The sequence below is a fragment of the Drosophila suzukii genome, chromosome 2R, assembly GCF_043229965.1.
Source record: "Drosophila suzukii chromosome 2R, CBGP_Dsuzu_IsoJpt1.0, whole genome shotgun sequence".
NCBI lineage: Eukaryota > Metazoa > Arthropoda > Insecta > Diptera > Drosophilidae > Drosophila > Drosophila suzukii.
Window position 1 is genome coordinate 13,456,687 of NC_092081.1, and position 21,165 is coordinate 13,477,851.

General features: G+C 39.2%; 3 protein-coding genes across 10 annotated transcripts in view; 2 read left to right on the forward strand and 1 right to left on the reverse strand.

The window, feature by feature from the left end:
* Positions 1-4: 4 nt before the first annotated feature.
* Positions 5-6,595, forward strand: Fak (protein tyrosine kinase 2 Fak). 2 transcript variants are annotated; one of them, XM_017073765.4, is made up of 18 exons: positions 5-89; positions 656-751; positions 816-1,243; positions 1,525-1,799; positions 1,859-1,968; positions 2,029-2,264; positions 2,325-2,820; positions 2,877-3,009; positions 3,072-3,204; positions 3,266-3,329; positions 3,386-3,466; positions 3,522-3,726; positions 3,783-3,922; positions 3,984-5,020; positions 5,211-5,300; positions 5,360-5,814; positions 5,875-5,985; positions 6,048-6,595. In XM_017073765.4, the coding sequence occupies exons 2-18, from the start codon at positions 703-705 to the stop codon at positions 6,502-6,504; spliced, it is 4,500 nt and encodes a 1,499-aa protein (XP_016929254.3). In that variant the 5' UTR covers positions 5-89; positions 656-702; the 3' UTR covers positions 6,505-6,595. The 2 variants fall into 2 exon arrangements, with proteins under 2 accessions (XP_016929254.3, XP_016929255.2); XM_017073766.4 differs by having other exon boundaries at positions 12-89; positions 3,984-4,120.
* A 464-nt stretch (positions 6,596-7,059) lies between these two features.
* Positions 7,060-12,604, reverse strand: CalpA (calpain A). Of its 2 annotated transcripts, XM_070995201.1 has the most exons (16): positions 12,479-12,604; positions 11,414-11,598; positions 11,253-11,297; positions 10,830-11,006; positions 10,695-10,771; positions 10,516-10,640; positions 10,333-10,453; positions 10,036-10,276; positions 9,747-9,977; positions 9,295-9,687; positions 9,115-9,233; positions 8,372-8,414; positions 8,178-8,319; positions 7,893-8,120; positions 7,509-7,838; positions 7,060-7,450 (listed from the first exon to the last, which is right to left on the reverse strand). In XM_070995201.1, the coding sequence occupies exons 2-16, from the start codon at positions 11,585-11,587 to the stop codon at positions 7,365-7,367; spliced, it is 2,532 nt and encodes an 843-aa protein (XP_070851302.1). In that variant the 5' UTR covers positions 11,588-11,598; positions 12,479-12,604; the 3' UTR covers positions 7,060-7,364. The 2 variants fall into 2 exon arrangements, with proteins under 2 accessions (XP_070851302.1, XP_016929256.3); XM_017073767.4 differs by lacking the exon at positions 11,253-11,297.
* A 649-nt stretch (positions 12,605-13,253) lies between these two features.
* The window catches only part of hts (adducin 1-like protein hts), a 30,498-nt gene continuing 22,586 nt past the window's right edge, over positions 13,254-21,165 (forward strand). For all 6 annotated transcript variants that reach the window (XR_010653546.2, XM_017073543.4, XM_065863390.2 and 3 more), the window contains exons 1-3: positions 13,254-13,403; positions 14,443-14,634; positions 20,223-20,271. The gene's annotated coding sequence lies outside the window, so the exon portion shown is untranslated. The remainder of the gene's footprint in view (positions 13,404-14,442; positions 14,635-20,222; positions 20,272-21,165) is intronic.

Consider the following 21,165-nt stretch of genomic DNA (forward strand, 5'->3'; position numbering starts at 1 on the left):
TTGCAGTAATCTCTCCAAATGCGGAACAACCCAGCTCGCATATTATCAGTTTGCAGATTCGGTCACACTGGCTACTACGGAGAAAAGAAGTAATCAAATCATATTTTTAAAAATAACCATTTCTGGCTGATTAATGCCAGTGGGCAACCACAATTCACAATCTTGAGTCGGCGATGCAAGGGTGAACTGCAAACACCGCAAGGTTTATCCAGTAATTCATTTAATAACCCTACCAACCCCTCACATCTGGCGCAGACTGTATGTATAAACAGATGCATATATGGGATGTGCATGTGTGTGCGTGCTACCACATACCGTATTTCCATAAACCGAGAGTTTGGCAATAACGAATATCTCGCTTTCCCGACCAGATTAAAGAATTCGGCTATATACATATGTAGCTTGCCGATCGACGGCCCGTAACTTTGGCGTCGAAAGAGAGTGGGAGTGAGAGTGTGTGTTTCTCAGTCTCAGGGCAGTAAGGTGTGGTTCCAAAGCACCACAAATAATATACAAAAAAAAACAACAACGGGGTGGTGGGAAAGTCTCTTTTCTCTTCCACCTGTGAAGATTGGCCGGAAGGACTTTGTTGGCCGGCCAACTAGCTATTGTGTCATGCAATCGATATCCGTAACATATGCTTCTGGTATCTCAGGTTGAAGCGTTTATCCGGAATCGCCCACTGTGCGGTAACTGTGGACCATGAACACCGCGGGAGCCAGCAGTCAACCGCCGCCCACCAAAAATGAGTGTGAGTTTCCAGTTTCCTCCTCCAATTGGTTTATCTAATTTACCTAAATCGCTTTTTTCTTTAGTATTCCCCGAGGAGTACCTCATCCACGTGCATATGCCGAACAAGAGCTTCAAGGCTGTTCGGTTCAATGTCAAGGAGACCGTTTTCCATGTAATCCGACGAACCGTCGAGGATCTGGGCACGGATGGACGGACGCCAAGCATCCAGCGATATGCCTGCCGCATGCTGAACATGATCACCAAGGAGGTGATCTGGCTGGCCAGGAGCACCTCGATGCAGAAGGTCCTCACGCACATCTTGACGCCCGGCTGCTCAAATGTGGACTGTCCCAACAACCAGACGGAGTTGAATGAGGGTCTGCTGGAGCAGGGCCGAAGGATCACCGACAACAGGGTGTGGCGAGTGGAACTGAGGGTGCGCTATGTGCCGAACAATATCCAGGACCTCTTCGACGAAGACAAGGCCACATGCTTCTACTACTTCAATCAGGTTAGTTGTTGTCCTAAAGTATGGTTACAACTTCTGTTTAGAAAATGATTAATATATGGGATAGCAACTTTTGCATTTTCTATATAACGAAAATTTAATTGGACGATTCCGATAAACTTCTAGACTTAAATCCAAAACATTACTTCCCAAATTAAACTTCTAAATGGTACCTGTTATTTAAGTTTCATTTAAAGATCTAGGGAAATCTTTAATTGCTATGTTAATGGGATATCTTTCTCTAAATCCTTTTATTACCACTTATAAATAAATTTCCTTTCCAGGTGAAGGAAGACTTTATCCAAGCCAATGTCACTTCAATCGACACTGAAGTGGCGGTACAACTGTGCTGTCTGGGCATTCGGCACTACTTCAAGAACATAACCGTGAAGGCCCCGGACAAGAAGCAGCACATTGACTACATTGAAAAGGAAATCGGATTTAAAAGTTTTCTTCCCCAATCTGTGATAGCCACATCAAAGCCAAAGAATCTTAAGAAAATGATCCAAGTCGGTTACAAAAAGGTGTACAATTACAACGACATTGAGTACTTGACGCGGTAAGCATTCTTAAAGTCCAAAGCCAGGTGTCCAGATAATGTTTCGTTTCTTGTTACAGGTTCTTCGATCTTTTGAAAAATATTTATTTAACCAACTTTGAGCAGTTCTCGGTAACCTTGAGCTCGGCATGGAATATTTCTGGAATTCTACACGTCGGTCCTCACATTGGTAAGTATTTAAGTGGAATGCAAAATAATACCATGACCTAAAACAATTATTTCTTTCCAGGAATCTCTTACCAGACTCATCCTCAAGCCAGCTTGACGAACGTAGCTCAGTTTAAAGATGTCGTTTCTATTAAAACCTGCACTTTACCAAAGGAAAAGCTGTCCAAGTCTAGCGAAAGTACCACAGAATTAGAGCTACAAAACTTTAATTGCAATTGCCAGAAGATTAAAACGCAGATCAAAATATCAGCGTCCAACAATGTGGAAGATTTGGTTATAACATGCAATGGTATTAATGTGAGTTTGCAACTTCGGATTACCACAATTACTTTTTGTAATGCTAATTTATACTTTTAGACTGCTGAGAGCATTGCCGACCTTATTGACGGTTACTGCAGGCTGTTATCCAAAGACCTAGAGTTCACGATTTGGCAGCGAGAGACGGCAGCATCGAGCGATGATAGCGCTAAAGCATTGCCCAATGATGCCACGCTTGGATCAAATAAATCGAGTTCGAGTCAGGGAAAACCCATGCTGACGGATGACTACGCCGAGATTGGCTTGTTGGAGGGCGAGGGCGATTACTCTACGCCAACCGTTCGGAATTATGAGTTGGACAGATCACATATAACCCCGAGTGCTAAGATTGGTGTGGGGCAGTTTGGGGACGTTTATGTTGGCACATATACTCTCCCGAAATTGGCCAAGGGAAAGAACTCCATGGGAAATGGCAAAGATAGCAATAGTGACCAAAGAAACGCCGATGCAAGGCCAGATGTCATTCAAGTGGCGATAAAAACATGTAAAGCGAATGATGATCCCGAAAAAACTGAAAACTTTCTTGCCGAAGCTTGTAAGTTTTACATTCTACGTTTTTATACATTCCCTACAATCTATTGGTATTTTCAGATATTATGCAGAAGTTTGATCATCCCCATATTATTCGCTTAATTGGCATTTGCAGTGTAATGCCCATTTGGATAGTTATGGAATTGGCTAAACTTGGTGAACTGCGGGCATATTTAAAGACAAACAGCGACAGGTGATACTGAAGAAAAGAAATTCATTGGTTGTTTATAACTTCAACATGGCTTTCAATCTTAGGTTAAGTCATGGTACCCTACTGAAGTATTGTTACCAGTTATCGACTGCTCTAAGCTATTTGGAATCCAAAAAATTTGTACACCGAGATATAGCTGCACGTAACGTACTTGTCAGCTCCCCAACATGTGTAAAGGTGATGCAAAAAATTATTTCTTTCAATGATTTAGTTGTATTAAGTTGTTTTTAAATTTCAGCTGGCTGACTTTGGATTATCGCGATGGGTTTCCGATCAATCCTATTATCACTCAACCCCCACTGGTAAGATATACTTTAACATTACTTTGTTGTTCTAATAAAAACTGTGACATTTTTAGTTGCCCTCCCTATTAAATGGATGTCCCCCGAGTCTATTAACTTCAGAAGATTCACAACAGCTAGTGATGTATGGATGTTTGGTAAGTTAACTTATCTAATTTCCAATTTCTGTTTCTAATCATATTACTATATTAGGTGTCTGTATTTGGGAAATACTCATGCTTGGCGTAAAGCCTTTCCAAGGCGTTAAGAACAGCGATGTAATCTTGAAGTTGGAAAACGGGGAGCGCCTGCCGTTGCCTCCTAATTGCCCGCCCAGACTTTATTCACTAATGTCTCAGTGCTGGGCCTACGAACCCTTAAAAAGACCCAACTTCAAGCGAATCAAGGAAACTCTACAGTACGTTAACACCCAAAGCCAATTAATGCCAAATTAATTGCTTTTTTATTTCACAGTGAAATTCTTATTGAAGACAGCATAAGTTCGTCGGAGACTCTACAGCGGGAGAAACGAAGAGTGGCATCCATGTCATGGGTGGGCAGTGATGACATTGACATTCCGCCATCAAAGCCTTCAAGGGCAATGCACGATCCTGGTACTTAAATGGCACCAAACTCCCCTTGTTACTATATTTCTAATGCTCTAAATTGTTTTAGATTCAGGCTTGATGCCTGAACCAACGGCGCTACCTCAGACTTATATTATTGCACAAAATCCCGCGGTGCTGGCCAAGCTAATGATGGAGAACCAAAAACGAGGCATCAATCCAGCTGCATACACCACACCAGCTTCGGTATTTAATACTCTAGCCGTAGGATTAGATGACAGCAAATCGAATGTATCACTTAAGACTACTAAGCTACCGGCAGCAGATTTGTTAAAACTTGACCCCATCGCAGAATCCGAGAGGCTAAAATCACAATATTCCGCTAACAATAGAGCTAGTCAAATGGCTAACCCCTTAAACGCTTTAGCTACCCCCCTTGAACCATCCAATCCCCACCACGCAGGAATGTTTACTGGTAGTTTACCTTCAAAGAGTAGCTTCGTCGTTTGTCCACCCCAAAATGAGGACCAAATGCAGGGCGCAAACATGTCCAACCCGTCGGTGTCAAAGGTTGCCGGCTATAGCCTGTATGGCAGCCTGGAGAGGCATCAACCGGCACCAGCAAAGGCTATGCACTCGAAAGGTGGCAGCTTGGAACGACACCAATCACTGATGTCAGCTCAAAATCTGGTTTTCTACAATACAAAGCCGCCAAACTGCACCAATACGGCGGAGCGTTCGAGGAGCATGGAGCGAAACACTTACTTCCATGCCTATCGTCAGCAAATGAAAACCTCTATTGAATGCGAAGCTCTTCCCGAGGAAATCTACGATTTCGGAGGTGCTGGACTCAGGACCTGTGTGTCCGCCAAGCAGCAGCCAAAATTTAGTCCCATGATTAATATGCGCCCAATGGAAATGGGCCAACTGCAAACCACAGATTGCATGGGTATGCAAATACAGCCAAATATACCAATTGGCCCTGGAGTTATATCTCCACACAACTTTGACGAAAGCCTTAGAAATCAGCGTGAATTAGAAAGGCAGTGGATCGTATCGGGTCCACAGAATATGGCAGTCGGACCTAATGTTTCCGAAGGAGCTGCTTGCTTGGCTACCTTACAGGCCGAAGCTATGGGAAATCAGGTTTGGCCCTAATATTGGACACGTTGGCAGCCAAGCGTTTGCATTTCGTTTTTGTTTCCCTTCGTTTATTTCCCCTTAATTTGGATTTTTATTTCATACACTGTTGCAGTTAGCTTTTGATTTATTAAGGTTTTTGTTTAATTAATTTCAGTTCGTTTTTAAGTGATAGTAATTATTTATTAATTTGCAGGCCATGCACAATGTTTTGGGCGAAAAGCTACGACAACAGCAAAAGGATAGCAACAGCGATAGCGAATGGTTAATTCAAGAAGAATTGCTGGTAAGTAACACTTAATTAATATACAAAAGAACTAGCTGACTTAGCATTCTATTTTTCAGCGGCAGAGATCCTGCTCAATACCTCAAGGATCGATAAATGATCACCAGGCACAAATGTTTAGGCTTGACTTTATGTCAGCCGGGCCTTCTAGTTTGCCAGACTGCTCGAATTCCAGCTCTCGACCCATGACACCGAATGCAAATCTCGTTTCGCTCAAGTCGAATCACTCATCCGCGGATCATTTGTCTGGGCTAACATCAGGCGAAGAGCAGATGGCTCCAAATTCACGAAACTTTGGCAGTGCAGTCACAAGTAGACCACTAAATCGAGCAGATGATGAAGTCTATTGCGCCACCACACTGGTGGTCAAGTCAATAATGGTGCTGTCACAAGGTGTGGAGAAAGCGAATACCGAAGGCTATTTGGAACTGGTTAAGAATGTGGGCGTCAAGTTGAGAAACCTGCTCACATCGGTTGACAAAATATCCGTGCTTTTTCCAGCACAGGCCCTTAAGTAAGAAAGTTTAGCTGTTAAAAATCAATATCTTTATTAATTAAGCGGTATATATTTTAGGGAAGTTCAAATGGCACATCAAGTACTTTCCAAAGACATGCATGAATTGGTATCAGCCATGAGATTGGCCCAGCAATATAGCGACACAACTCTGGACTGCGAATATCGCAGGTAAGTGCTAATAACTTTTAGTAAATCCTATACTGGAATACTAATTTTGATTCGTATCAAAGGAGTATGCTATCGGCTGCCCATGTACTGGCTATGGACGCCAAAAACCTGTTTGATGTCGTCGACTCGATTCGGCAACGCTATCACCACCTATTCCCGCCACCAGCCGCAAAAGAACCCAGCAGTTCATCAAGCATTGAGTCAACATCGGGCTCTATTGTCACAGAGCCCATTAACGAGCTCGGTGGCTATCTTAAGTCGAGTACTTCTGGAGATCTGCTGCAAAACACAGGGATATATGACAACGATTTGCATCATAACTTTAGCTCGCAGTTGCAATTGCAAAATCCAAACTCGGGCATAGAGTTAGGCGGTGGGGGCAGTCTGCAGAGAGGGATGAGCATTGGCTTGGACACCACCAGGTCGACAAATGAACCACTAAGAATTGTTGAGGAGACCCTGGGCAGCCCGGGTGAACATATGTACTGTAATACGTCCGCCCTGCACGGACATGCGTAATTCAGAAAGCGAAGATACATAGAAATTAACTTTATGACTAACTACTGTACATACTTAAAATATATATATCAAAATATGTATATCGACCGAACTATTCAGCGGAGAATTCGCTTATCTACATAGGGAATATACATAGCTTTGAACATATTTACTCACTAAAGTTTGACGAGACTCCAACTCGGCCGGCCGCATTCTCACATCGTCATTTAGTCAAAATAATTTAAGAAACAAAGACACGTTTTTGAATGAAGATGGCTAGTAATAATATTTATAGATAATCTATCCGATCTAATACAGCTAAAAATTAATTTCATAATAATTTTGGGTGTGTTTTAAGACATTTATATTGTGATTTATAGTTTACCATAATAGGCTTTACTCAAAGCAAATTATTTTGGTGCAAGGTTCAATCACAAAAAAATAAAAGGAATTACTAAACAAAAGACGTCTTTTCTTGGTTGTTGTTATTGGTTGAACCCACTTTTCCCCATAGTAGTTTTTAAAGTTATTATGTATTAGTTCTTAACCCATAATTAAAGAGTCCAAAGCAAAAGATCGGATGTGGAATTTTTTAATAAGTTAACATTGGCCCAAGTTACAACCTCATATTTCGAATGCATATGTAATAAATTGTTTTATTGTGTAACTAGATTATTAATCTGGGTAACAAGTCAATAAATTCGGTTAACATTTATCGACACACAATTACAAAACACGATTATATTGATGGATGAAAGCTATTCGGAAGTATAGTTTGTTTGTACTGCATATAAAAAGGAAAATATTGGAGATTAACATTAAGAGATTTCGTGTAAATATTTTTTCGAGGACTTTTGCTAACTTAAAAATAAAATCTTTTTTTAAGAATATATTGTTTGCTCTATCCATTCTTCCAATGTAAAAGTGGCGGTTTCGTTCTTCTCAGTGTCTCGTTCTTTGAATATTTCTGTGAAAAAGATTATAATCAAAATTTGAATAACATTTGAAATTAAACTTTGGATTACCGATATATGTCTTGATTTTAACTGCGCACATGATAAAATCATCAAAGGCTATTTTGCCATCTCGTGAGCCATATCGGTGACCCAAAACATTGAGAACGCGATTGTTTAGATGATAGCCGGCTGAGTTAAGAGCCTCCCGGAGCTGGAAACCAGATACTCTGCCCGTATTTTCAACATCGTACACTTTGAAGATAGCCTTCCACTTGGCGATTTCCGAAAGCAGGGTTTCGAACTCTTCGAATCCCAACTTGCCAGACTTATCGGCATCCAACATGGCAACCATGGAGCGACAAACATCTTTGGAAAAGCCATGAGTCTCGTCCACAATTGCTGGAAAGATAAATTTCGATCTAATTTTGTTATGATATTTTGGAAACCACTTACCATTTGCTGTTACTGGTCCACCATTGTTTGGATCATCTCCTATTAGCCTCTTATTCGACTGATCATTCATTCCCAACTGCTCCTCAAATGGCGTTCCCTTCAAAAATGGTCCGCAAATCAAGGACAAAAGACCACAGGCGCCGGCTCCATCGTCACCAGGACCTGCAGCCTGGGTCTCAAATGCCATGTTATTGGAGAAGCGGTTATAAACAACAGGTTTGGGTAAATCTAAAAATAAACAGTTTTTTGAAATGAGAATTTTAAGTTCTTCAATTTCATGCCTACCATCTCTCATCGAATGATCCAAAATGCGTTTCAACTCCATCCAATCAACCTCCATATCCTTGCCGGCAATGCTGTCGAACAAGCGTCGCAAGCTTTCCTTCTGAGGATCCATAGGCTTAGGTGTTGGAAATCCGGGTGTTATCTTAAAAGCGAAATACCTAATTAAGCGATCCTATTTAACAGAGTTTACTTACCGTATCCCCTTTGTTGGCATAACCCACATGATCATCATTCTCTCTATATGGGAGTGAAAAGCGAAATGATTGATATTGAAATGAATGAGAATCAAAAAGGTATAGAAAAAGAAATGGCTTTTTACAAAACTATGATCAAGCTCAAGGATTTATAATGGCCTAATGAGTATTTAAAGCAGACTGTGTGGGTTCATTTTAAAATAGTATAATACGTTGTTGTGGGAGTTTCCTTTATTTTTACTTTAATAAATAGATTATTACATGACAAAAATACAATTTAAGCAAGGGTTAAAAATAAACTATTAAAATTAACTGTTTTAAAAGATCTTGCTAAATTTATACCTTCCCTTTGATTCCTGGTGAGGTAAAATAAGATAAATGTAAAATCCTTTCATACTGAGCACACAAAATTGTTTTAATACTTTCCATTGCAGACAGACAGACAGATCATTAAACCGTACTTAAGATAAGTATTTCGAAAGTTTCAAGAATACTGAGCGCGTTAATCTATATTTCTATAAGAGTAGAACAAACATAAAAAACCATCATGCATTTTTTGTAATATAACTGTCGGGAATGTGTAGAGGGTAAGAGAAACAAATCTAGTTTAACATTTGCTAGCACTAAAAATATAGATATTTCGTAGTCACATACCACATATTGCACTTTAGAAGCTTTAAGTTATTGAAACCCCGCATTATTTCTAATATACAAACTCATTATCATTTTCTACATGTACGCACTCCATGTTATTTTGAGTTTCTGAGAATACTCGAATGATGAACTCTCCCTCCTCGTTCGGATCGAAAGTTGAAGGCACAATCAGGTAGTGGCCAGGAGGCAATTTGAAACGAGCGCAAACCTGAAGAAAAATCGAATTATTAAGAGAATGAAAACCTTTCTAGGAACTTCCCAATACATACTTCGCGAGTGTTGATGAAGTGAGGCGATCGGCCCACAGATGACTTGTACCTGAAGAAGTTTAGACCCTGTGGTCGGTTCTCAAGTTCGCGATCATTCAGGCTATAGATAGCGAAACCAATGGTCAGACATTCCATTCCCATATTACGTTTGGATCTGCGATTTTTCTGCATCAAGGCCACAATGACTGTGCACTGTCCCTCTTCGTCTTCCTCGTCGGGATCGACCAGCGAGATAATGTACTGGGGATTGTGCCAGAAGGTGTCCAGGAAATTGCGGCAGCCACCAGCTGTAACTCCGGGTGTCCATTCTCCCTCGTACATGGACATCTCCCACTTTCGCTTGCCACTCTGCTGTTGGTCCTCGGTCAGCGAGTCGGGGGACAAATTGCAAATCTAAAAAATCAATTCTTTTATGATCTTTTTTCTTATAAAACTAATGACCAACTTCTTACCTCCACGCGATCGAAGTGGCTGAGGAAATCTTGGAAGGACATCCAGAACTCTCCATCTCTGTCGAATGTCAGGCCAATTTCCGCCTTCTGTTCTTCGGGTATGTACCGCCACTCCGGGGAACTATCACTCCAAGGTCCATTCCATTCGGCCTCATTGCCCCAAGGATTACGCATTCTTATCATAGGAATCTTTCCCTGACGATTTGGCGTTACTATGTCAATAAGGCACACCTGTAGGAGTCACTTTGATTAATATAAGGTTCTGATCGTAAATATTATCAATACATACCTTGGTAATAGAGTAAGCATGACCACGAATCAAACCCTGAGGTGTTTCCGCCTCTGTGACATTGGGATCAGGCTCAATAGAGCAACCCATCATGGAATTGCGTTCGGCCGCCTTTTGCAGAATGGTGAAAAGATTGCCGGGAGCTTCTTTAAGATCGTACCACTCACTAACGCCACCAGTAAAGTCCTCCATGGCCTCACAAGTACTGCCTCCCTTCAAGGCCTCGTAGGATCCATGAAGTCTGGAAAATAAAGAATATTAGCAAGCTAGAAAATAAGGGGGTTGATATATTCTTACTTGGCATAAGCCTTCTCCAGCAGGGCGCTCCAGAACTCGTTCTTCTCCGTGGAGTGCATGTACATAAGCTCTCCATTATAAGTGGGCAAACGATCATCAATAATTACATCCACCCATTTACCTTTTAAAATTTAAAGAAATTTTAAACTAAAGTATGGAAAGAGAGATTTTAAATTTAATTACCATACTGCCAGAAGCGGAAATGAAAGATGCCAGCATAATTTTCCTCGAAACTCTGTTCCGGTGGTATCACGCGGAAGAAAAGATTGGATTCCTGGGTCAAATTCGCAGTGGCAGCCAAAAGCCAGCTGCAAAGGATTTCTTTTAAGTATTTGTTATATTTTAGTAAGAGATTGTCTTACCAATCACCAAGCTCTCCTTGTTGAACATCGAATCGGGAAAAGCCCTCCACAAAAAACTGGGGATTCTCGGCAATTTCCTTTTTGAAACAATATAACAATATATCATCAAAAATTAATAATATATATAAAACTCACATGAGGCCTCAGCCATTCAATGTGACGATCTGGGCGTCTAGAAAACTGAAGGGACTCGTTTGAAGCCGGGAATAATGGATCTTCGAAAAGCGATCCGCTGCCCAGGCAACTATTTAAAATAGTCTCATAGTCCTGCACCTCGGAATATGGTCCCAGGCTCGAGCTCTTCTCTCCCAGCTAAAAAACACAATACTTTAATAATATGAACCTTAAAAAATAAATGCATTTAGAGAAGAGTAGTCATTAGCTGTATGTACACAGTATATTTGTGTAATGGAGTTTTGGAAACGAGGAGGATGCTCTGTACACTTTACATGCGAAAGAAAAACAACACAAGGACAACACAGTACAACACTTTGGCATCACATTATCCTCGGGGGGAATTATGTCAATGCCATTACGATGACTGGATTTGGTACTTACGTTCCCATAGTACAACGTACTACTACTTTGAGATTGCAATGGTTGCTAATGATTGAGTGGAATGTAGTTGTTAACATGCATATGGATTTCAATGGATTGTTTTTGTTTGTATATAGTATAGACCTGTAAATAGCTGATGATAACCTCGAGGGTCAACTTACAACTCTCATGTTCTTGATGCTGGGCAAAACCCTCTTGGTGTCGGCCTCCTTCTTGATGAAGATTTCGTTGATCACCGATCCAACCACCTCCTTGGCCGCCCCCATGGCTGCATCTCCGGCTGCATTGAGGAACTCCTGTCCTGCCTGCCTCAAGAATCCCCTCAAGTCATCCATCGTTCAGATATCTGAAATTATAGTTTTTTTTTTGTCAAGGTGCCGCCAAAGATTAAAAACCCATTCGTATATATTTAGTGTTCAGATATCTGATATCTAGTTAGCTAAGTCCATATTTATATCGCTCATATTTACTTATTTGCCTCGCGCTGGAATTAAAAGCACACCCAGAGACATAAATATGGTTTAACGAGTGTTACAGAAGCGTTAATATTCCCAGCGTGACAGAGACTTGACTTAAATGAAATTACTTTAATTCACGCAACGAGCATTAGGTTTAATCAAAGAAAAATTATACTTTGGAGACAAGAATTTCTCGGTTCCCACCCAAATATAATTCACACGTTTCCACATATAAAATGCTGAATTTATACATATGTATCCGTATATATATGCTATATTGTGTGACATCATTCCGAAACATGAAATTCTCTAGTGACTCAAAGGGTGTGCGCCATTCGGTAGATTGGGCTCCATTTCTTATCCATATAAAGCGGTGAATTCGACATTGAGCCAGGAACTACTATATATGTACTGCATTGGGTATATGAAGTATACATTTCTCTGGCGCAATAGTAAATTGGCTTTTAATTGGGGCAAAATATGCTAGTTGGGCCCCCATCTATTATTGTATTTGCGGGCATTGGTAAGTCTACTGCGAAATCTAAACAGGTTTTGGTAATTAATGCATTCTTTAGGCCTGGCTCATGCTCATTCCCGTGACCAGCATATTGTGGTAAGGAGGATTCGTCGAAAGCACAAGCTAATTAAAATATATATTTCCCAATTTCTAATGGACCTTGATTGGCCGAGAGAACGATTTCCGAATCGAATCACGCACTTTCACTCCCCAAAATCACAACACAATAATATAGTAACGGATCCGCGTACCTTTCAACCAGAGAGACTCTCTACAAATATTTATATCTGTATCTAAACACCTGACTGCCGGCACTGACTATCGGAAATTTTAGTACTTTCTTATCGAACAATCGAAAAATTCTAAGGTATGTAAATTTTGTAATTTGTCACACTGTTTCACTAAGAATAAGTTATTGGTAAACCATTTTTTTTAAGATTATAAGTAGTTTTAGGGAATTTATAAAATTTTGGCAAAATGTTATTCTGGTTCGAGTTTCTGCTAATGTTTTCATCTCTAGGAGGGAGTATTCGCTATCTGATGCTGCACTGTAAAAAAAAATTCTTATTTTTTGTCAACAACTCTGCTTTCTAGAACTCAAATTTCAAAATCTCAACTTTATTATTCAGACTTAGGTGGAATTTCGAATTGTGTGCCCTTTTTAAATTAGAACTTGGCTGTAACCGCCGCTTACATCTAGCAACAGCATTACGGCTGTCATCAACAATTCAGTGATAACAGCAGCAGGCCGTCATTAAAAATTCAGTGATAGCAGCAGATACGCTGTCATGAAAAATTCATTGATGACAGGAGAAGGCTGTTATCAACAATTCATTGATGATAGCAGCAGGTTGTCATCAACATTTCATTGATTAAAGCAGTCCGGCTGTGCCTTGAATTTCACGACCCTTAGCGAGTACACTCTCCGCAATTAGCGCTTTCTGCCACCAACCAACTAAAAATCCATATCGATATTACCTAAAGTATTAAATAAATGCCCACAAAATTAATGCGCCGATGGTTTTTTTCCACCACTGCGCCACTGTCACACTCGAAGCGAACTATCGATAGCTTGGATTAATAACAGAACGCCTTCTGAAATCGAAGTCGAAGCGAATATCGAAAACGAAACACATCACGCGGGCGAGATTTCGTGAAATTCAGCATTTACAAATTGTAAGCAGTGGTTTTTCGTCGAACCCATTAACCAATTAGTGGGTGACTCAAATTAGTGATAGTTTTAAATGAAGGAAATGAGAAAATATTCCCAAAAACGAAGCCGCAGAGCGTCCATCGATTTTTTCACGGCATTGCCGGTGATGGGAGGACGCCGTTGATACACACACACACACACAGACTTGAATGTGTGTATATGGCGCGGCGCTTGTGTGTGAACGTGTATTTGTATAAATAATATGACATAATCGACGTGTGCGGCTTAATTGACATAGTTTTTGTGCGAAGAATACCTAAAAGTGCGACGATAGGGCCGAAAAAGCAGTTTTTTGTGGTCAAGGTGTCGGAAAGGACTTGCACCGCTTTTTTCTCCCCACTCTTTGCTCCAAATATTCGTTCCTCCCCACACACACTCTCTCTGTCTCTCTTTCGCACGCACACAAGCGCGTATATTTGGGCGTTGCAGGATGAAGCTCTCTCTCACTCTCTTTTTTCGTATTTTAAATATATTTGCGCAACTTCAGCGGTTTTTAAACTTCATGCTTTTGGATTGTTTACCAAATTTAGTTAACCCCGTTTTAGTAGCCAGTTTGTCCGAGAGTTAGTCGCTTTTCAGTGTTTTTCAACATCTCTAGTTGCCCGCCGCCTTCCAGTTCGATTCTCTCTTTCCCTCTCTCTCTCTCTCTGAATGTTTCTCGCTGTGTGCCGTTCTCTTTTGCGCTTCATTCATCGTCCATTTGTCAACGTGCGCTGTTCGTCGGACGTGTCCGTACGATTTTGGATTAAGTTCTCGTAGGCAATTCAACAAAAAAAAATAAAAATATTTATTTGCAGCAGTGCGCGGTGCAATTCTTCAAAGAATCAACAGTGCAAAGTGCCGTTAGCAGCGGCCATCTTTGAAAAATATTAACAGTTACTTGGTGTAGTGCAAGAAGCCCCGAAAACAAAAATTCAATTATTTTAAACAAATTTTATTCAAGGCAATAAAAAGTTAAATCTATTAAATTCTCTTCCCCTTTCCCTCCCCTTCTACCAATAGTCTCTCTCTCCCTCTGTGGCGTATGTGTGTTTGTACGATATAGCAGCCGAAAAAACGAAAACCGAGGTGCGAGAGCGAGAGTACATATAAAAAAACGCGTGCGTTCCTCCTCTAACATATAGTGAGTCGTATTTGTGACCTGTGCCTGTGTTTGTGGCCACTGGAGGATCAACGATTTTACGAAAAATACCGGTAAGTTCTTCTATACTCCACGGATTATGTGTAATTATCCCGTTAAACATTTAATATCCCCTCGTGCCCTGCATTCGTTTTAACCGTTATAACGATGAGCCGCAATCCGCCCGGTGACGCCATCTTTTGTGCTTCTCTAATAAGTGTTGTTTTTGTTTTTTGGGTTTGGTCAAGCACACGCAACACGGTGTGTGTGAATGTGTCTATTTTGTTGTTATGCTTTAAGCACAGAGGCGCAGCTAAAGTACTTTTAAAGGGGGCTTGATATCTTATTTATGCTAAAAAGAATTTGAATAATTCAAATGCATATATATATATATTATTATTTTGTTTTAATTTTGGGGTCACTATGTCTGCGTATGCCCCCTCACTCCGCCCCTGCTTATACTTTATGTTCTAGCCACTTTTCTTCTCTCTTTCTCTTTTCTTTTTTGGGTGGGTGTGCTTGTGTGTGCGTGTGCTTTTCCTTTCCTTATGATTCATGCTTCTTTCTCCCTCAGACTTTCTATGCGCCTGTCAGATTATAAAAAATAAAATACAGTTGCACGTCATACGGCTTTTCGATTTTCGCCGCAGATTTGATTAAATCTTTTTTTTATTCTCTTAGCCATTTTTGTTGCCACTTGCAAATCTTGGGAGTGTGTCTAATGCACTTGGCTGACTGGGTTGGCTTGTCGCTAACAAATCGCCTGCTGGCGCGCATCTGTTGGCAAGTTTCGTGACCCACTTTTCCTCCTTGGTCTCTCGTCTTTCAGCAAAGTAAATAGCGAAAAGCAGCAACAAGTGATAAACAGATTTGTAAATATTGGAAACTTGTTTATGCCATTTGTCGGTGCAACCCAATGCCTGCAGACGAGATTTTATAGTTGCCCAAGTGAGTTCTGGCAAGCTGGTTCGATTTGCTATTTTTATCAATGCAAATTTTGTTGTAATGTATCATAACGACGAATTTCTCATCCTAAAACATATGTTTCTTTATATAAAAATTTGTTGCAAGGTGTTCCCTAAATGTTGTAATTTGTAAACCTTTTGTAAATTAATTTATTTCTATGTCACTGAATAATATAAATATAAAAACAATATCTGTATCCCAAATCTTGTATTATGGAATGATATCCTAAAGTGACAATTATATGCATTTCAACCTTAAAGAACCTTTATCTTTTTGGGAACTCTGGTTACGCATAGAAGTTTGTCTGTATTTTTAAAGGTGCGAAGTCATAGAAGTGGGATTGTATTTGTGCTCTGTGGCAATCTTATCGGAACCTTCGCTCTGTTACGTTTTCTAGTTAGATTGCTGTTCCGATACAAGTACAATGTACTTGGTACATACATATGTACCTATATCTATATTGTAAGGATTTTTCTCATTGCCACTAGCTAACTAACCGTTCTATTTCCCTTTGAAAACTTTCTCTAATTTGTATTATTTCCTGTAGTACACACTCATCATATCGAAATTAAGCATTCCGCTACTTGAACTACCTATTGTGCGCTACATGACGTCATTTCACACACAAAAAAAAAGAAGAAAAAAATGAAAATTTGCTCTTTTTGTTTGCTGGCTTTTGTTGCTAATTCGAATTTACTCATACACACACATGCACAGGGGCTTTATAATTCATTGCTTATGCTGCCTCCCCCTTTATCACCCCTTATCATTTCCACTTGTGCCCGTGTTTTTTCATTTGTTCCTCTTGCGCTGTTGTCCGTTTTCAATTCGCAAATTAGACATGACTCGTTCGGTCGAGGGTTTCAATTGAGGTTTGTCTTTTATTTTTTTACACACCGCAAGTTGCATTGCTAGAATTTCCTAAAATCGTTGACGCATTTAAATTGCATAGAAATTTTCAATACAATTACTTAAAAGACCGAACTGCTGAGTTTTAGTGTAAAAATAACAAGAAAAAACAGGACAAAAACAGTTGTTTCCGCTATGAATTAAAAGTGACAAATAAATGTGTGAGTAGGACAGCGGATATCCGTACACAAAGAAAAATCTTAGGATCAGTAAAAATAAAAAAACCCAAAAACAAATATCTTATGCTGAGCCTAACTTGCATAGAAAAAATATGTATATAAAAATTAAATATTTTGTAACACCTATTTGAATTTGATATTGAGCTACTATTTTTTTGTGTGCCTCATTCCGATGGGAGGAAGTGCATAGTTAAAACTGTAAACAATTGTGGAGGAAACTAACCAACAAAAAATGTTTGTATGGAAATGAGACGGAAATTCGAATTTGTGAGCCCCCGAAACAATAACAAAAACAAAAAAAAAAGATAAGAAATGCACTTCAAGCAGACGAAAACCCAAACTTTCTAACCTTTATTGAGGCGTGTCCGTCAATGCAAATGCATTTTGATGGGCCAAACACTCCTAATGACTTTTGATTGGGAATTGGATATTGTTTACTCAAGCGTATGCTTATCAAAATTCCCACTGACGTCACATCACCGGTGATTAATTGATTTGAAAATGGTTAGGATTAAACTGCATTATTTTGATTAATCGAGCTGGAATATCTTCCCCTTTTCCGGCGAGTCTGGCAACTCTGGCTAAAACGAAAAACAAATTTGTCCCAGAGCGAATGCTTAAAATTTATGGCTCCCCGAAAACCAAACACAAAACAAAAAAAAAAGTGTACTCTGTGCCCCAAAGCAAACTGACGTGAAGATGCAACAGAGTGAGACGGGAGAAGAGAGAGAAACCCTCGCACATAAATAAATAAAAGAGGCGTACGTGCCAAGCTTCAAAACAGAGACACATAAGCGAGATTAAAAAAAGAGAGATGTTGCTGCTGGCTAAACAACTGCAGCTCATCAATAAAACAGCAAGAACAACAATAAACCAGGCGCTGGAACTCAGCTAAGGAGAGAGAAAGAGACGGCTGCAGGGACAGCAATAACAAATGTACAGTTGCAGAAGCGCAGCACAGCCAACAACAAACTGCCGCAACACAACATAAATCTTGGAAGAAAATAAAAAAAGAGTAGACTGCACAGCGAAGCTTTTATACTCTTTATAGGGTTTGCATGGAAGATACTCTTTTGGAACTTTATAAGAAATCTGGATTTGTGAGGTTTTTTAAAACAACTGAAACTTAATGTTTCAAAACTAAGTATCTATAGGGTTTAAAGATTGCAAATTGATTGCATTCCGAAGCTTTTATACACCTTATAGGGTTTGCATTGACGATTTTTTTTTTTGGAACCGCATAAATAAATATTAGTTGTTGTTGTTTGATAAAACTACTGAACTTAATATTAGGAAACTAAAGATCTATAGAGTTTAAAGACAATAATTTTTCTGCAGATTGATTGGATTCCGAAGCCTTGATACCCTTTATAGGGTTGGCATGGACGATTATTTTTAGAAATCCCATAAAATGTCAAGGTTTCTGTTGTTTTTTAAAATACTGAAACTAAATATTTAGTATATAAATGTTTATAGGGTTATAAACATAATACATTCTCTGTAGGCTTCGGCAAATTAAATAGATCTATCACTTGTATCTCTCCTAAGAAATGTACTTTGTAAACTTTATGTTCTTTTTATTTTACACAAAACGAATCGATGATACTAATCCAAGAGTCTTAAAGACTTAAGGTATTGTTAACTAGTCCCATTGAAAAATACAATTCTTCCAAAACAGAACAAATGTTATTAAAGTATGTTTAAGGTTGTGAGAGTATTATTTAAAGAGCAGTCACCATGTTTGTCACTGCCTTCTGTTGTTATTTCAGCTCTAAAAGCTCGGAACCCGCAGAAGGAAAACCAAACAATGTGGATAATTATATCGAAAATGTTGGAGAGCGAAGCAGAGAAAAATGTAGACAATTTCTATAAAGATGGGAAGACAGCGGCGATGATGATGATGATGGAGCTGTGTGTCTGCATTTCTTGCCTTCTTTAACATTTCTTGCTGGCATTTCTTCAGCTGCGCTTGAACTTCAATTGAATTGTATCTTCTCGCCGGGTTTCTTCCAACTCTCCTCTCTTTCTTCGTAAATGAATGTATATACAAATGTCCCCCTCCTGTTGGTCGAAAGTGATTGAAAGCCTGTTATTATGGCGGTCTGATCCGAGTGAACTAATTTTAAATTGGAATTTAGGCTAATTTCGTTGTGGGCGTGGGAAATGGGAACCCGTTCTTGTTGTATTCTTTTTTCTCGTATCTTAAAATTGCCACAATTTGTTGTAATTAATGTAAATACTATGGAATTAAATGTAATTTGGTTTTTGTGGCTTACAAACGTGACAAGTGGTTGACCATAATACAGTAAATGGCACAGCAATTGCTCTTCCTCCGACTTTTAGTTGGATATTCCTCTTCTAAATGGCTGGCTAACCCACTTTACTGGGCACAAATGTCAATAAAAAAAATCTGGTTTTCGAACAACTTCTCTGCATTGAAGCATTGCCCAAACACGAGGGCAACACAATAAAGCTCTATAAAAAGACCATCATCATTATCATCGTCATATAACAATAGAGCTGGAGCAACAATAAGCGCAAACGTGTTGCTGCATAAATGAATTCATAATGCAAAAAAAGAGATATTACAAAAAAAAGGGGGAGGTTGAAAAAGCGATTGTGTAGCACACGAAAGAGGCGGCTTACATAATCGTTTGTATCCTCCGAGTTTGTAAATCAACACCAGAAGCAGCTTAAATGCATTACCAATGCTTCGTGTCTGGGCTTTCACGCAGAAACATTTAGATCGTATTTATTGGCCAATTTCAGACTGCAATTGTGCGTGGCAGTGAAATGTGCAAAATGATCACCTGAGCGCATCGGAGAAAGGTGTAATTAAATTAAATTAAATTAAACTTATATTCGGCCAAGCTATATGATGCTTTTTTAGCTTGTAGTGAGGTAATTTGTATGCAAATTGTTTAGGCTTTTCCATCAAGTGATTTTCCGCTGCCGAAGAATTCCAGTTTGCTAGCTATGTAGCTGCCTTAGGCCCAATAATTCAATTATTTTATTTTGTTTGCTGGGAGAGTCTCGTATCGCTGTATTTACTTACTGTGGGTAGTATGTGTGTCTGGGCAAAGCGCAATATAAAATAACGAGTAGTACGAAAATATTTTAACGTGCGCAAACTAAAAATATTCCCATGACATCATCGAAAAGAGGCGCTGACCGCAGAGCGGCAGACCCAGACAGCATCTATCTCAATAAAAACTCTCTGTTTGCCTCGGAAGAGGAGAGCATCTGTTTACCAAGAAAAGGGAAAATTCCCTCTCTGAAACTTGCTAAAATATGAACTTGGTCAAAGGAAATCCACGAACTCTTTTGTAAACTAAGATACTTCAAAAGTGGTACAAACAGATCTATTATACGCAATTTTAAAATGTTAATATGTAGGGAAAAATGTGTTATATGGTTTTTAAAGCTTCTTGTTTGTTCTGAAATTTGAAATACACCGCATTAAAACTAGCATTTCAAAACTAGACTTTAAACAAAATGAATCTATTTTTTAACCCAACATAATGGTTTTAATTATATAATTGTCTATTATTAATTTAGTTAATTACCCCTTTTATTAATTCCCCAATTTTTTTCATATTTCTTTGCAGGCACATCAATACAAAAGTATTATAACCACGCAACAAATTCAATTTTAAGGTGAGTTTTGGATCTACTCGTATACTACACGCCCATGAGTCAAGTGCAAAGCAAGCAAACAATAACAACATGGAGCAAACAAACTCGAGTCCCCCGTCTTGACTTATTTTTTATTTTATCTGCCGGTATATATTTGCTTTTGGCTTTTCGCAATGATTGTGATTGAGGTCTCTCTGTCGTTTTTATTGACTCTTGTTTACCGATGAGAGGTTTGAAAAAAGTTGTAGAGCGAAGAGGAAACCACACCTCTCTCAACTTTGAACTTTTTTGCTTACGCCATATAAATACTTGAGCGATATATAATTATATTCCGGGTTTTTCTTTTAGTTCGTTTTTTTTTCGTATTGTTTGCCAAACTAATTGAGAACTAATCGAGGCCGTGACCGTCAAAGGGAAATAAATGGATTTGTATTTACGGCACTCAAGCGGAGATTTCTGTCATCTGACTCTCGTATACCCCTTATGCATAGATTTAGCATTCATAATTTTATAATCAACAACTAAGGATGATGTCATGGGGCGAGTCTGTGCGATAAGCCGAATGAGAAAGTTATCTCTGATTTTTCTGCTGATATGTATACAAATGTATGGTGTCATGTAATTGAAATGCAAGTTGATCTTCTCTTCTGTATCTCTCGGATCTCCCGTATCTCTCAGATCTCTTTACATGCCACGCATAACTTCACCTCTAATTCAATTAAGAATGACCTTTGTTTTACTGGACTTTTTGGTACATCATACATTCTTTATGCTCTCTTTCTGCTTCGCTTGAAATTGAATTAAAAGCCACTTAAGCGTTGAGTCTGCTTGGCGCTTTTATACCGACTGTTTCATTTACTACCCTATGTGTATATGCGTAATGCTATATGTGTATCCTCCATATCTATGTGCAAT